General features: G+C 40.6%; 1 protein-coding gene across 1 annotated transcript in view; it reads right to left on the reverse strand.

Annotated features, from left to right (window-relative positions):
* Positions 1-3670, reverse strand: part of LOC126484867 (uncharacterized) — a 245847-nt gene extending 242177 nt beyond the window's left edge. Inside the window, exons 1-3 of the mRNA XM_050108464.1 lie at positions 3655-3670; positions 3435-3596; positions 1086-1269 (exon numbers count right to left, since the gene is read on the reverse strand). Of these exons, the coding sequence (XP_049964421.1) occupies positions 1086-1269; positions 3435-3596; positions 3655-3670 (362 nt within the window). The remainder of the gene's footprint in view (positions 1-1085; positions 1270-3434; positions 3597-3654) is intronic.
* Positions 3671-17159: the final 13489 nt, after the last annotated feature.

Genomic DNA, 17159 nt, shown 5'->3' on the forward strand with positions numbered 1-17159 from the left:
TGGTTTTTGAGAAAATCGATTTTGAAGTTCATTGCGTACTTTGTACACTCGTAACATTACTCATATTCCGATCATGTCAGCGTATCGCAGCGGTAATGGTTCACGGCTACCGCGCTGGGGGTACCGTGTTCAAATCCTACTCGTGTACTGTTTTCTTTTTTTCAAAATCGATCATATTTTTCAATTTTATTTCAAAGAATATCAACAAACAGTGTAAGGTGAGCAGAATTATAAAGATACATGCAGTCATTAATTTTCTCAGATATTCGTTTCGCTTTTGGTTTGCAGTTGGAGTTCCAAATGTTCGTACAACGGTCGCTTCTCGTGTTATCTGAAATCGATCTCCGCCCATTATCGTCCCCTCTCCCGAGAATACCGTTAGCCGTAACGGGAACCCCAGCTCCTAGGCCAATGAGGATGCGAGTTGCGTTCCTTTACGTTCGCATCTAACTACGGCGTCAGCTGCTCGCAAAGCGTCTCTAGCGCCGTGTGTCAGAAAAATTCTGTGAAATGGAAGAACCAAGTGTTTCTGCGGTAGTGCAGCCAGAAGAACCTCCACAAGTAAAGGAGTTGAACGAAAAATCAAATGGCGAAATCACAAATGCCATTAAATACGCCGAAAATCTACTCCGTGAGCAGGAATCGAACTCGGTACCCCCAGCACGGTAGCACTGAACGTTTACCGTTGCGCTACGCTGACTTACTAGGAATACATGCAATGTTACGGGTATATAAAGTGCGCAATGAACTTCAAAATCGATTTTCTCAAAAACCAAGGTCCGACGCTAAAAACTGAAAGCAGGTACTCAGCGTAAAGGTCTCTACAACATATTTCAAGGTCATTAAAATTCGTGATTTACAATATGGAGGATTTCCTTGTTAGTTACAGTATTATCGTTTTGTAAAATGAACTATTGCTTATATTTTACCGTAAAGGTTAGTACCAGGAATCTAGATGTGGCTCAAAAACATTGAAAATAAAAGTGTGTGCATCCTCGTCCATTGTCATTCAGATGAGGATACCATACATTTGCAGTTGAAACGTGTTTTGGGAGGCATCGCGACCTGTTCCACTTGGTGTTCACCTGGTGCCGTTGAAGCGTCCGACGCTGACGAGCCGGTAGACCTGTATCTCGACTCGCTGGCCCGAGTCCGGCTGCAGCAGGTACCAGCAGAACCCGGGGCCCTCCAGCGACGGAGACTTGATCTGGCCGAACGTCTTGCCGGAGCGCGCGCTCAGGTAGCGCGAGTCGATCGTCATGTTGCACACTGAAAGCGGACAAAAATAAATGCGCTTAGAATTTGAAATCTACTTTGTATGCCATTCTATTGTTAATGGTGAGGATTCACGTAGTCATTTTGAAGGCGACAGCAATACAATGTTACAATCTTACTACAACGGCCTCCGATTTACAGTGACTGTTGTGGTGGACAGAAAAAAAGCAAACTCTTAATCATTTGGCATAATGTAGAACAATCAGTATACGTTTCAACTTTAATGCTTGTGGATAGTTGTACAGCGACTGGCAGTCAGTACCTGTGGGAAAGGTTACTGAGCCGTGGCGGACTGGCGCCAGCATCGGGTACGCTCGTTATATCGTTGCGATCGATTTTGGAGGGTATATGAGATCTTAGCATATCGTGTGGCTTTCTTCCGGGTTGGTGAGCTTCAAAAGCCGGTCGTTAGCTATCAAAAGGTACACACGGAGAGACGTGGGACGTCTCCGGAGAAAGGAGTGTCGATTGCGACGGGATGTGCCCTATTGGTGTGATGTACCGCGCAGTTGTATTGGTCGGGAAGTCTGCGTTTTGGGGCAGCTCGGAGATTCAAAATTCGTGATTTCTATCAAAGGAAAGGTCCCTGATGGAATGTGGTTAAGCTGCGTGAGCCACTGAGTTGTGCTGTGTGCAGACATCAAGTAAGTTGGCCGTTAGTGTATGTGTCTGAGCGAAAGCGTTGAGAGGCGTTTGACTCGCTACATGATTGTGGAAGTTACACAGCCGTTAATCGAAAAGTATGTGGATAAGCTCCGTGTGAGCTGGTTAAATGTTGGCTTCGCAGTGAAGTCTTAGTGGTAACTGTATTAAGTGATTGAAAACTGCAGCTAAGTGATATTATTATTATTATGCGTGAACCGTCCTTTAAATGGTTGCAATTTAAAGGATAGTGATTGCTGTGGACGGAACATTTTGTAAACTGATTCAAGTATGTCTGATGCAAGGATTCTGCCGTGTATTTTGCGTGTGTTTCAGAGAATTGCAAATGTCCTGCGTTTGTCAAAAGCTGCTGTAAGCGCCAACGCCTTGGCTAGGAGTAAGGTGTAACACGCAGCCTGGGTCCTCCTGTGTTTACGTAACCCAGCCACGGCTGGATTATTTTGGGCGAAGACCCCATACAAAAAGATTAGTGTATCTTTTTCTTACGCTAAGGCAGGTAAAACGCGTTTTTAATTTGTGATTTTCTGATTTTTAAACAAATGTTTTTTGGGTTACATGAAGATAGACCTGCAACTAAATGTAAACTGGGTTTGTTTCATGGCAGTCTTTCTTGCTTCTGTTACATCTCTATGTTAATAAATTAAATTGTGGCTAACCACGTAAGATTTAAGTGTTGTTTGGGTCTTGTAGTATTTAAATGGAATTAAGTGGCTGGACCACTGTGATAGTAACTGAACTGTTACTTGTAAGCTTTTGTGAAGTGTGGCGAAGCCACGGAAATACTGGGTTTCCTAGTTGTTTCTGAACTGTTTTACATGCAGTTTATGGTTATACTAGTTTGTTTAAATAATAACTTATACTAAGTAACTGCTGCCTTTAGTGAGGATTGTGGGGAATAATCTGTAAGAATCTTATGTTAATAAATTAAGTATGTGTAAATCAAAGTACGACTACCAACAATGATTCGCCATCCAGTTTCCCGTCGAGATAATAGTAGTTGTATGTATTGGTGCAAGGTCGTATTAAAGGGGCCACATACCATTTACGGAATATTAATTCGATCAACATTAGCTCTCCGTGTAACTAAAGAAGAAAAAAAATTTCAGGTTGAGCAAAGTCGAATAACTAGAATGTATTTTAATTCAAAACTTTTCCTAGATAAGAAAATGGAAGTATCACGAAACTGCAATAGTTTTAGTGTCTATAATTCATGTTTTACAAGGCACTACGATCAAGAATTTTCAGTATACTAAAGAAATTACAAATTTTTTTGTAGTCTTAGGACAACAAAATATTACAAACAGATGCAGTGAGGCCACTACTGGTATTCGATGACTGCTGCAACAGGAAGTGAGAAAATATTATTCAAGGTGGCTCAATAATGGTAATCAAAGCCGGAAAGAAGTAACATGGTGACCGTGTTACGTTCTTTGGCGTGTTAAATAAAATGACTGGCCTTGCACTTAGAGTAATGGGGGTGGTTGCTGGGTACTCACTGTTGTTGCAGTGCTGCTCGAGCCCGCACTGGCTGCAGCGGTTGGGGGCGGTGCGGCCGCAGTGGCAGGCGCCCTCGCGCACGCAGCACGCGCACTCTGCCACCGAGTCGTCCCACGGGCACGCGCAACCGCTCGCCTTCTGCGTCCACAGGTCCACCTGGCCTGCCGGCACGCACAAAGTGGCGACCGTGTCAGGCACTAAAATTTAGATCTAGACAACACCTAAGATGTGACATGATACTCCTTAGTATAAGCAATGCTACAGCAGAAACGGAAAAGTGACTGCTTTGTGCTGTTTTGTAGACGGTATGTAATTAAATTTCACCTTCAGATCTATTATAAGCAAAACACAATGCTGGAAAAAAATTAGTACGCCTGAAAAGACGACTTCGACCTTGACCCGATGAGTGCATATGTCACCTGTGCGATAGAAGATAAACTGATAATGGTTTCAATGTCATATAACAACAGTTTATTGGCATACCTACTAGAGAGCAATCTCTGTCGGTCCTTTTATTGGGAATACTCCCAGTCAGAAGGGCTCAGTGGTGCAAACCTGTGAAGCAGGCAGCCAACCAAGCAATGGAGAAGTACTCGTACGTCCTACAACCAACAGAGCGCGTTTGAAAGGAGTCGAGTTGTGCTTTTGGAAAACTACCACTCAAACAGCACTTGCTGTGTCAGATTTAGCACTGATAACGGCTTGCGAGCCTAGACGTGTCAACATGAACTGTAGCGAACCACTTATTAATATTCGGACTATGGGCACTCACATCTGTAGCCTGTCTTCCATTCACGCCATTGCATCGACATGCAGACTGCATCGACGTGCGCGGCTCGACTGATTCCATCAGAGGATCGCTTAGAATGTGGAATTGCGCTCTGTGATCTACAGCAATGAAAGTAAATTCTGCCTGCACGAAAATGATGTTCGTGTGTACATACGACGTAGATCTTGTGAGCGCTGTGTCGTAGAAAGCATTAGTGCAAGGCACACTAGCCACACCCCAGACCTTATGGTTGTATGTGGGATAAGCTACAATTGTCATTGAGCTCTGGTGTTTCTGGGGGGACGCTAATCAACGCTCGATACGTTAAGAATGTTGGTAGACCCATTCCTTTATCGTTCTTGGAACATGAAAGTGTTGCATCGTTGTAACGTGATAGTGCTCTCCCACACATTGCCAGTGAAACTCAACGTACTCTGCAAGACGTACAGCAACTTCTCCGGACAGCACGATCTCGGGATTTGACGCCAATGGAGCACATATGGGATATGATGGGGCGAGAAATGACTCTTGTGATTCGTCAGCCAACAGCAACTGCAGAAGAGATCTACCAGGAGTGGCATAACGTGTACCCCAGGGCAGTATTCGCCATCTGTACGATCGAGTGGATGCCAGAGTCAGCACCTGAATTACCACCCATGGAGACTAACTACATCGTGTACTAACATGCGGGTTTCAGCATGGGTCGATACCTGATACCTCAGGGCCGCTTGTGACATTTATCTGTAAATGTAATCATTTCGTGTAGTCCGTATGGGCTGTTGTAACAATGAATCTTCAATGAACTCGAAGAAACTTCTAAAGGGCTGTACAGTTCTTCCAGCAGTTTATATAACATTAGCAAATGTTAAATGTAGCAACACTCCAAATACCACTGCAAATAAGTGTAGCCAAAAAACCTTGGATAACTATTGTTATTCGTGTTAATTTTAATATAATGAACAAATCAAACGATTATGTTTGGCTATCTTTTCGTTGGAAGGCCTACGGACTTGCCTTTGCACATGATGAGGAGACCACAATACGATAACATCACCATGTTAGTTAACTCCTCAAAGCCGCTTACTTTTGTTGCCCTTAACTTCCCCTCTGACATGATTGCTTTTGAGACTTCTGTATGCTGATGGAGTGTAATGCATTAACGTTCACTGTCTATACGTATTGTAAATTAAATTCCACTGCCACGTTCTTATGTCTGTATGTTATGGCCATCCGTGATAGTTTTCCCTAATACACTGTATCATGAGGAGGATTTGTGTATATAATTTATTAAATATAGTGATTGTGACTGTTTAGTACATGTATTATGATCTGTTCTATATTTAATTGGCGTTTGGTATGACATCTCGTTGTAATAATACGAGGTTTCAGGATGGTCAGCTAGAGAGGAAGTGGTACTTGCCGGGAAAATCTGTAAAGTAAGAGCTGCTGGTACTCCAGAGAGAAGCGAAGGATGACGAGAATCTATAGGTATCATAATGTCCCCTGCTCGCTTTCCCGCCCATGTTAATGTTAATCTCAGATATTATCGTAAGTATTTTGATACTAGTTTCGCTAACAGATATGCAGAAAGGAGGTTTGTGTATATCTACACATATTATTAATTAAAGTCCCTTGTCTGTTGTTCGTTCTGTATGTGCAGGCTAATACCAGAAACATCTTTAGGATTTTGATACGGTTTCCACTAACAGACAGATTCACGAGAAAGGTTTGACTACATAGCTGCATGTTACATACAAGTCATCGAGCCAGAGATAACGTACAGGTTAGTGCTACCTGAGCAAAGCCAGAGTGGTTCGCTAGCTACAGGTATGCAGATAACACGGTACAATTTCGAAAGCGGTCACGCGAATCAAATATCGTTAGCCAAAAAGCTGACTGCATTATAGAAAAACAATTTATTAATTAATTACAGCTCAACTGCTCTAACACTCTACCCATACTACTACTGTGCAAAGTCTCTGTTAATGATATGACCTCTCAGGTTTTCTAAGCATTATTTATCATTCTTATTATTTCGGGGATTTAGTCAAGTTCTTGATTCAATGATTCTGCACGATGTTTCGACGACTGACACAAATATTTCCTTTACATACAATGAGAGTATACAAGGACCTAACGTCTGCTTACTATACTGAGAGTTTTAGTAGCATGCGCACTCGCTGTATGTGAAGTCTACAGCTGGCAGCATCTAACGTGGACTAACTGGATTGATCATCCAAATAGGGTGCAGAAAACTGGAATCAACAACATCCTGTGCTCCCGAAAGCACACCATTAAAATCAGTTAACCTGTTAGTGTCCTACGTTACATTAATGATACAAGTGACACGACTGGACTTTATTGGTTTTTCGACAACAGTGAAACTACTGTAATCTTGTTACGCTTACTGAATAACTGCTTCACATCTGTTCTTTCAGTCTTGTTTTAGTACTTTCCAGAAGCAGTCGACGACTGGGAGCAATGACTATATAATTTAAACATTTCTACTACAGCCAGAGTATCATTACACCGTGCATGCATTTAAATAAAATGTAATAATTAAAATATTTTATCTTTCAGTTGAAAAAAAATTGTAAATAGTTCATTATTAAACTAATACTTACATGCCATTTATTGAAACTGATGCAAAATTGTTTTGTCGCTTGGACACGTGCTATATTTCATCATTTCATCATTATGTAAAAATAACGCTAAGCACTAATGAGAACACTTTATTAATTGTAACTTTTGTTTTGACAACTTGTTTACAGGTTTTAATTTGCTAATTTTTCTTGGAGAACAAGATAATGGGTGCACTAGAACTCTGAGAGAAAATCGTACCTCCAAAAGCGCTCTTCCGAGATGAAGAAGATGGAGAAATGTTAAAGAGGAAGTATTCATTCTGCCAAGCAAAACAAAAATGGTCTTTTCCTGTGTAACTGGTGTGACAACTTCGTTGTTTCTGCAGCATCAAATAAAACTTTTGTGAACCCACTAACCAACGTTAAGAGATCTTTTCAGTACTCGAGGAAACACATCAAAGTTCTTCGACCTCCCATTCTGACAGAATATAATAACATAGGTGGAACTGATGAAATGGAACAAAATGTGAATCAGTATAGGAAAAATATTCTTAACTCGAAATAGTAAGTACTGGACTCGTTTCAGTCGGTTATTGAACGTCACTGTACATAATGCTACGGCACTCTGCCGCAAAAATGGGAATAACAATCTCTCATGCGTACTTTCGAACGAAGCTTTGCAGCTGGCTTAAGGAAGCGCGCGACGCGACAGAAAGGGTGTGATTGGAACCTTCACTCCATTACTTAGCAGCTGAATTCCTGTTTCATTGGATGAAGCACATGATTGTGAAATTACAAGAACTCAAAAAAGAAGACCAGACGTTAGAATAAACTGTAAGATATCAGTACGTACCTAGTGCAAGAAATGTAATGTGAGACTCTGTGGTGGATATTTTACAATTTACCACACCAGTTAATTCTTTGTTCTTCTTTATGATTTGGAATTTCTACTCCTCTTCTATTTATTTCATTACAAAATAGTTTAACCTTTTCATACAAATGTAAGTTTTTCTCTCAATTGTGCTTTGCGTTACATACATGATACAGTACAATGTGTTAAAACTGTAAAGGTAAAAGTTGCTGGTTGTTTTATGTAGCAAAGAATGTAAAAACAATAAATCTAAATAATGGAAAATAACGAATTTGGGCGCAAATGGATTAATATGTTTCCAACTTTTCTAACATATAATAGAAGATTCTTTGATAGATAAAGATGTAGCCGGGATGGGGAAATTTTGCAAAATAAATTATTTTATCTTTGTTTAGTGATTGTTGATATGCTTTCAAGTAGCAGCAGCTTGTCATCCTTGAACATTACAAGAAAATCAAAATCTTTATTTCACTTCCATTTTTTAATATGTATGTAAATGTATTAATTTATAGTTTAATAATTAGTTTCATTATTACTTTCAGATTTAGAACTAACGTTTAATGTTATATTAAACATATACATCAACATCTTTGTGAGTGTTTCTTTATCATGCGTGTTTTCGCCGTAGCATAATTATTCATTTGGACAAATGAATTGGGAAAATAGTACACAGTATAGGATGAAAGCGGTTTTAGGAGATATAACCCACCTGAGACCTGGTGCAGGGGATTTTTCTACTTTCTGTTATCTTACGTATTTTCCGACGCGTTGTGAAGGCTTAGAACGACAGGCGTCAGTCTTAAAGAAACACCTAGCACAATGAAAGGTATTTATTGACGTACTGCAAACTTTTGTTTACTCTTTTGTACTCACATTCGCTATGGAAGGATAATATACTTTGTGAGGAACCAAACAAGTAAATACACGGCCTGCACAAAAGGTAAGACATATAGTGTGATAGATAACCTTTTTCCCTTGTTCACAGTAACATTTACGTTAGGTGACTACTTGTCAGTAATTTTACTGGTACGATTAATGTAGCATACAATCATTGTTGCTAGAAATCAATCCCCAGCAACACGTTTCGGAGACAAGCTCCCATCATCTAGCTTGCTGTGCTAATCCTACGTAAAGGTGTGCTTCAAAAGCACACAGAATCATAAGTTAAAACATATAAAGTTATTCGTCTTACGTTAGAAACGGGAGCGCCAGGTTGTTTGATGCGCCTACCCATACCCCCGCCCATCCTTTCGTATAATGGTAGTACCAGTGACATCTGTTACAAGTCCAATCAGCTGCCTTTCCATGCACTGGATATCACAGTAAACACTAATGGATCCAGTAGACCGTACTGAGCCATCAGCCGTTTCATAGCATTCCAGAGATGTTAAGATACAACATATAAATTGTTACTCAGGTAAAACTGCTCACATATGCCTTATTGATGCTCACGTCAAAAATATACAGAACACAGTTGAGGAATTTTTTGTTGAAAATAGCATTACCGAAATACTTAAAGATTAAGTAGATGAATTTAAAAAAGACGTTAACAGACCGCTCAATCTTACGTGTTTCCTTGTTACAGACACTAGAAACAAGAAATATCTACATAAGAGTCGCACAGCACGTAAATTAAGATCCCAATTACACAGGATGTTTGAAAATGATCATACCGGTTTAGAGGCTTTGTAGCATTTATTGCATTCAGCTCACATCATTATAAAAATACATAAAATGAAAGAGCTCTGGTTCAGCTTCTTCCGGTATAAAGAAAGAGCCATAGTTTTAACACACCACGATAAGAAGCACCAACTACAGTTGCTGCACCGAAAGAGAAAGGCTCTTAAACTTCCAGCTGGGATATGACACAACAAACATTTAATTCAGGGTAGTCACTTTGAAACTGTACCATCTCTTGGGGATTTGGTGACCTGCAGATGCGCACCTTACGTGCGTCCACATGTCCACTTAGGTCAAATGTAGAGCCATAACTGAAGACGACAGCATCCAGAAAAAGTTCCATCGTCACTCACAAACATTTTGTTTGCAGAGTTCGTATGTAAGCCGTAGTCTTTAGGCTTTAGAGCTTGTTCCATGTTTACAAACAAAAATGTTTGAGCTGCTGGTTCGTTTGCTCTGATATTTATAATTGTAAGTAGAATACAATAAATGCTGCAAAATATTAAAAACGGTACATTCATTTTGAAACATCCTGTAGTTCACGCACCAAATAACGCTGTCAGGCCTATTGTTAATCCGAGAGGAATATCTGATTACAAACTGACGAGTTAAATCATCTGCTTCGTTAGAGAAGATTATGTTTTAAATAACTACTTAAGAAGTAGTAGTGTGGCTGACTACCCGTCAACAGTCTTCCTGGACATTAAAAACATGTATGCTAACGCTTCGGTGCATCAGATGATCGCTGTTATTAAAAATAACTTATTCATCCATAGCCCAAAGTGTTGAGATAGGAAACGACTGGGTTTATAGAGCTGCAGCGGCTTGTCACTGATTTTCACTATTTCTCAGTTAGTAACAGATTTTACATACAGAAAATCGGCTGGCTATGGGATCGAGCATTTCGGACATAATGACAAATGTCTTTGTAAGCAGCCTTATGATCATTTAATGAAAATAGTAGTGACATTCATGAACTAGTTAGTAAAGTTAATGGGTTGACTATAAAATAAACTTCACTTTATAATTAGAAAGTAATATTACTCCGTTTTTGGAATTGGAGATAACGAGGCAAGACGAATTCGCATGCCTTCGAGATGTTTAAAATGCCAACAACTACAACTGTTGCGATTCCTAACCAGTCTTTCCGCCCACAGATTTATAATAAGGCTTCTTCATGAAGCTTCGTAAGCAGAGGACTTATGTGCCACTGATGGCAGCATGTAGGTCAAATGAAGCAAATATTATTAAATAGTCAGTAATAAATAACGGGGATGATCTAAGATGGTATATCGTCTTATCCACAAAGACAAGAAGAATCAAATAGAAGAAATGGCTAAGGATAAAAAGATCGTTACCCTACCATATCTTGAGAAAATTTCAGAGAAAATGGCAAACATTTTTAGTCCATAAACTGCCTGGTCCGCACCCACAGCAAAATATAAAAAGGAAAAAAACTCTTAATCAGATATCGTACAATGTCTGAAGTTGGAAATAGGATAAGTAAATCAGAACAGGTAGATGTTTATAAAATACCATTTGCGTCGTGTGATGCGAAATATGTAGGACACACTAGCGAATATTTTCGATAAATTTTAGAGAGCATGCAAACCCTTTTAGACTGAGCATTCAAAGTGAAACGGTAATAGCCAAATATGGCCATGTGACTGATGACCCAAAAACAGTACAAAAGAGGATTTAGAGAAGATGCACATACAGAAGAAAGAAAGTATGCTTCACCTACTTGAAGAACATGAAACAGTAATTCGGTGTGATTTGATAATGTACTTAGTATACAAAAGACCATGAGTGGTCTTCATCTGAATTCCTTACGGTTTATTAATATTTACAGGCCCGCAAAACATGGCTAAAGCTCCATTAATCTTCGTCGCCTGGGACAGGAAGAGCTGAGGAGGACACTTGGATAAGACGGTGTAATCTGGGTCGAACGCCATCCGCAAGTAAAAGAAAATTGGTGCCGGAATTTGCTTTTCTCTGGGTCTCGTGGAGGTACAGGGCTTACGAGTTTAACGGGATCGTCATCGTTCGCAAAAATATTATATCGCTGGGAGGTGGAAGGGGGGGTGGGGGAGGAGAACAAGACTCTAAAACAGTCCTTTTTATACATAAATAAGATGGTCACTTTCGTGACATGTCATGCCACAAAAGCTAAACTGTATAGGTGACTTAAAATGTTTAAAATCTCGAACGTGGCTAGATGCAGCAACTGTGGAGTGGAAACTTAGTGAGGACTAAGTGTAATACAGCCAATCTCTTGCAGGAGTGAAAGGCTTATCAAATTCTTTGACCTAGGTTTCGATGTCTTTGAAAAGCATCTTCAGAAGGATCAATGGCTACACCTACGGTAGTTAACGTCATATACTTGCTAAAGTATAGGTACACAGAAAACGTGAAAAATAGCTTAGTACCAAACGACAAGTATTTGCAATTACTGGTTACAGAATGTTATGCTGGTGCGTTAAAGTTGGAGCCATAAGGCACTAACGAAGGACCAAATTCACCTCCGTAACAGTAGAACCACACAAAATCATGCTGATCGTCATCAGACAGTAGTCCACAAATGTAAATAGTGAGCTGACGTAGCGCCGATGTCTCTTAGGTTAACGAAAGAGGGAAGGCATTACTTGTATGCGCGGGGTGAGTGAAAATAAGGACACTAAAATGGCTTAACACGATTAAAATATTAAAACTGTAACCTAGAAAAAGGGATTTAGTGATCATATGACAATACGAAAACACAATGTATAGCATTTTATTAGGTTATTGCCCAACGAACTACGTAAAATGTGAAAGAAAGGGAGGGAGAGGGCGGGGGGAGGGGGGAAGAGAAGAGTAAGTAAATTATGTGGGACAGGTATCATGCGAGTAATAGGTACATGGCAATGCGTGGACAAAAATTATTCAATTACATAATACGTTGTCTACACTAAAGACCGAAAGATATGATTATTTGTTTTTGTTGCTGTTATGGTCTTCAGTCCCAAGACTGGTTTCATGCAACTATCTAGAACAAGCCTCTTCATCTCCCTACTGAAAGCTACATCCTTCTAAATCTATTGATATCTTGATCGCCCTCTACGATTTTTACCTCCCGCACTTCCCTCCAAAACTAAATTGGCGAACACTTGTTGTATCAGAATGTGTCTTATCAACGGATTCCTTCTTGCAGTCTGGCTGTACCACAAATTCCTTTTCTTCCCGATTCTCTACAGTACTTACTCATTAATTACGTGACCTACCCATCTAATCTTCAGTATTCTTCTGTAGCACAACTTTTCAAAAGCTTCCATTGTCTTCTTGTCTAAACTGCTAATCCTCCATGTTTCAATTTCATACATTGCTACACTTCATACAAGTACTTTCAGAAAAGGCTTCCTAACACTTAAATCTATATACGAGTTTGAAAAACATCTCCTCTTCAAAAATGCATTTTTTCCTTTTCCAGTCGATATTATATTTCCTCTTTATCTCGCCATCGTCAATTATGTTACTGTCCAAGCAGAAAAGCTTATCCAATACTCCCAATTTTTCTTTTATTTCCTGTACTGCTTGCTCAATGTGTATGTTGAGTACGTCGAGGATAGGCTACAACCATGTCTTACTCCTTTTACAATCATTGTTTCTTTTTCATGCTCCTCGTCGGTTATACGTGTCGTCTCGTTTCTGTTCAAGTTGCAGACAGCCTTTAGCTCCTTATGTTTCACCCGCTGCCTTCAGAATTTCAAAAAGGGTATTCTACTCAATATTGACAAAAGTTTTCCCTAGGTCTACAAATGCTATAACCGTAGGTTTGCCTTTTCTAAACCTGTCCTCTAAGATAACTCATAAGGTCAGTAGTGTCTCGCATGTACCCACTTTTCTCCGGTGTTCAAACTAATATTCCTCGCGGTCGTTTTCTACCACTTTTACAATTTTTCGGTAATATTCATACTTTTCAGCACTATATTTGTTTCAAACTGGAATTATTACATTCTTCTTGAAGTTTGAGGGCACTATGTCCCGGGACTTAATTTCGACTTACGCCTGTTTAGTGTACTGTCAGATTCTCCTCTCAGTATCATGTCTTCCATCTCCTCACCATCTAAATCCTCTTCTATTTCTATAATATCCTCTTCAGTTTCATCTCCCTTGGGTTGACCCTCTGTAGAATCTTTCCAGCATTCAGCCTTCCATTCTCTGCTTAGGACTGGTTTCCCATCTGAGCTCTTTATAGTCATACACCTGCTTCTCTTTTTTCAAAGGCCTCTTTAATTTTCCTGTATGCAGTATCTATCTTTCCCGTAGTGAGGTATGCTTCTACATCCTTACATTGATCCTCTAGCCATTACCACATAACCACTTTCTGTTCCCGTCGATCTTATTTTTTAGACATTGGTATTCCTTTTCGCCTACTTCATCTGCTGATTTTGAATTTTTGCATTTTCTTCTGTCATCAATTAAATTCAATGTTTCCTATGTTATCCAAGGATTTCTACTTGCCCTTTACCTATTCCACCCTCCACAGCCTTCGCTATTTCACCACTTAAAGACACCATTTCGTCTTCTATTGTCTTCCTTTCGCTTGATTTAGATAGACATTGCCGAATGTTCTCTCTGAAACACCCAAGAACCTCTGTTTCTTTAAACAAGAGGGAAATCAAATCATTTAATATTTTAGTGCTACTAGGCGAGTGTTTCTAGGCGCTACGGTCTGGAACCGCGCGACCACTACGGTCGCAGGTTCGAATCCTGCCTCGGGCATGGATGTGTGTGACGTCCTTAGGTTAGTTAGGTTCAAGTAGTTCTATGTTTTAGGAGACTGATGACTTCAGCAGTTAAGTCCCATAGTGCTCAGAGCCATTTAGTGCTATTGTTGCTCTCCGAGAAAATTAGTTTATGAGCCGCCACCGGGTTCCACCGTCTCCCTTCTTTCATCATCTCCACTTCGAACACGGTACTACACTACTCGTACACACACCGTTACACTCATCTACAGTTAAGGAAACGCATCAATACACAGTTCTCATACTTCGAGACGGAAATGTGCTGCAGTGCCTGAGGTCACGCGAATGGGGCAAACTTTCCCAATTATGTGGCTGAATATGTACTTCGGGTCCCCCACCCCTTCATCCCGTATGACATTAATTTTGTTTATTATGTGGCCGTAAAGTATAAAAATTTCGTTGCATGGAATAATATTACTGTGGGCGGAGCTTTTGTAGTATACATTCTGCCACTAGGCGGGTATAGCGAAACTCACTGGCAGTTCAGTGTCGCCTCTGTTGTCTACCGCCGCTTGGGATTAGCCTAACGGTCTAGGGCGCTGCAGTCATGGACTGTGCGGCTGGTCCCGGCGGAGGTACGAGTCCTCCATCGGGCATGTGTGTGTTTGTCTTTAGGATAATTTAGGTTAAGTAGTGTGTAACCTTAGGGACTGATGACTTCAGCACTTAAGTCCCATAACATTTCACACACATTTGAACGTTTTTGTTGTCTACCTGGTTTGTTCTATTCATTTTCAGTGATTTTTCTGGCCAAGTTGTCTTTTTAATGTTTCGTTTTTTGTGATGGCAAATTTAAGTGAACAACGTGCAACTGCAAAATTTTGTTTTCTTTGGTAAAAATGCTTCTTAAACCGTCGTAATTCTGGTAACAGCGTAGAGGAGGTTTTCTCCATACATACAAACACATACATACATTACTGGACATTAAAATAGCTACACCACGAAGATGACCTGCTACAGACGCGAGATTTAACCGAGAGCAAGAAGATGCTGTGATATGCAAATGATTAGCTTTTCACAGCATTCACACAAGGTTGGCACCGGTGGCGACACCTACAACGTGCGGACACGGGGAAAGTTTCCAAACGATTTCTCATACACAAACAGCAGTTGACCGACGTCGCCTGGTGAAACGTTGTTGTGAAGCTTCGTGTGAGGAGCAGAAATGCGTACCATCACGCTTCCGAATTTGAAAAAGGTCGGACTGTAGCCTATCCCTATTGCGGTTTATCGTATCGCGACATTGCTGCTCGCGTTGTTCGAGATGAAATGACTGTTAGCAGAATATGGAATCGCTGGGTTTATGGGGGTAATACGGAACGCCGTGCTGGATCCCAATGGCCTCGTATCACTAGCAGTCGAGATGATAGGCATCTTATCTGCATAGCTGTAACGGATCGTGCAACCACGTCTCGATCCCTGAGTCAACAGATGGGGACGTTTGCAAGACAACAACCATCTGCAAGAACAGTTCGACGACGTTTGCAGCAGCATGGACTATGAGCTCGGAGATCATGGCTGCGGTTACCCTTGACGCTGCATCAGAGACAGGAGCGCCGGCGATGGTGTACTCAACGATGAACCTAAGTGCACGAATGGCAAAACGTCATTTTTTCGGATGAAGCCAGGTTCAGTTTACAGCATCATGATGGTCGCATCCGTGTTCGGTGACATCGGGGTGAACTCTCTTTGGAAGCGTGTATTCGTCATCGCCATACTGGTGTATCAACTGGCGTGATGGTATGGGGTGCCATTGGTTACACGTCTCGGTCACGTCTTGTTCGCATTGACGGCACTTTGAACGGTGGACGTTACATTTCAGATGTGTTACGACCCGTGGCTCTACTCATCATTCGATCCCTGCGAAACCCTACATTTCAGCAGGATAATGCACGACCGCATGTTGCAGGTCCTGTAGAGGGCTTTCTCGATACAGAAACTGTACGACTGCTGTCCTGTCCAGCACGTTCTCCAGATCTCTCACCAATGGAAAACGTCTGGTCAATGGTGGCCGAGCAACTGGCTCGTCACAATGCGCCAGTCACTACCCTTGATGAACTGTGGTATCGTGTTGAAGCTGCATGGGCAGCTTTACCTCTACACGCAATCCAAGCTCTGTTTGACTCAATGCTCAGGCGTATCAAGGCCGTTATTACGGCCAGAGGTGGTTTTTCTGGGTACTGATTTCTCAGGATCTATGCACCCAAATTGCGTGAAAATGTAATCACATGTCAGTTCTGGTATAATATAATCGTCCAATGAATATCAGTTTATCATCTCCATTTCTTCTTGGTGTAGCAATTTTAATGGCCAGTAGTGTACATTAATCCCTATTCCATAAATAACGAATACGACATTTCGTAATTATGTGGAATGTGTCACTTTAGCATAAGTTTTCTTTACACAAAATGATTAATTAATTAATTTTTTTTACAGTTACTACTTCATATCTAAGAATTCATCTATTGAGCAGAAGGAGTTGTCTTTCAGAAATTCTTTTAATTTCCTTTTACATGTTGGTTGGCTATCTGTCAGACTTTTAATTCTATTTAGCAAATGACCAAATGTTTTTGTGGCAGGGTAAATCAACCCATTCTGTGCCAAAGTGTGATTTAATCCAGAATAGTAAATATCACCCTTTATCCTAGTGTTGTAGCTATGCACGTCGCTGAAATATTTGAATTGGGATGGGTTATTAATGACAAATTTCATAAGTGAATATATTTAAGGTGGACCTGAAGATGATGGCAGAAGACCAGACAGCCTGGAGAACTACCACGTGGAAACCTGCCTTTTGGCAGAACACTGATGATGATGATGATGATGAAGGTACTGTGAATATCCCGAGTTCCTTAAATAAATGTCTGCAAGGTGATCTTGGGTGGGCTCCAGCTATTATTCTCATTACAGGCTTTTGTATAATGAATACTTTCCCTCTTAATGACGAATTGCCCTAAAATATGGTGCCATATGAAAGCAGTGAATGAAAATAGGCATAGTAGGCTAATTTACTGATATGTTTATCACCAAAATTAGCA

The sequence above is a fragment of the Schistocerca serialis genome, chromosome 6, assembly GCF_023864345.2.
Source record: "Schistocerca serialis cubense isolate TAMUIC-IGC-003099 chromosome 6, iqSchSeri2.2, whole genome shotgun sequence".
NCBI classification, from domain to species: Eukaryota; Metazoa; Arthropoda; class Insecta; order Orthoptera; family Acrididae; genus Schistocerca; species Schistocerca serialis.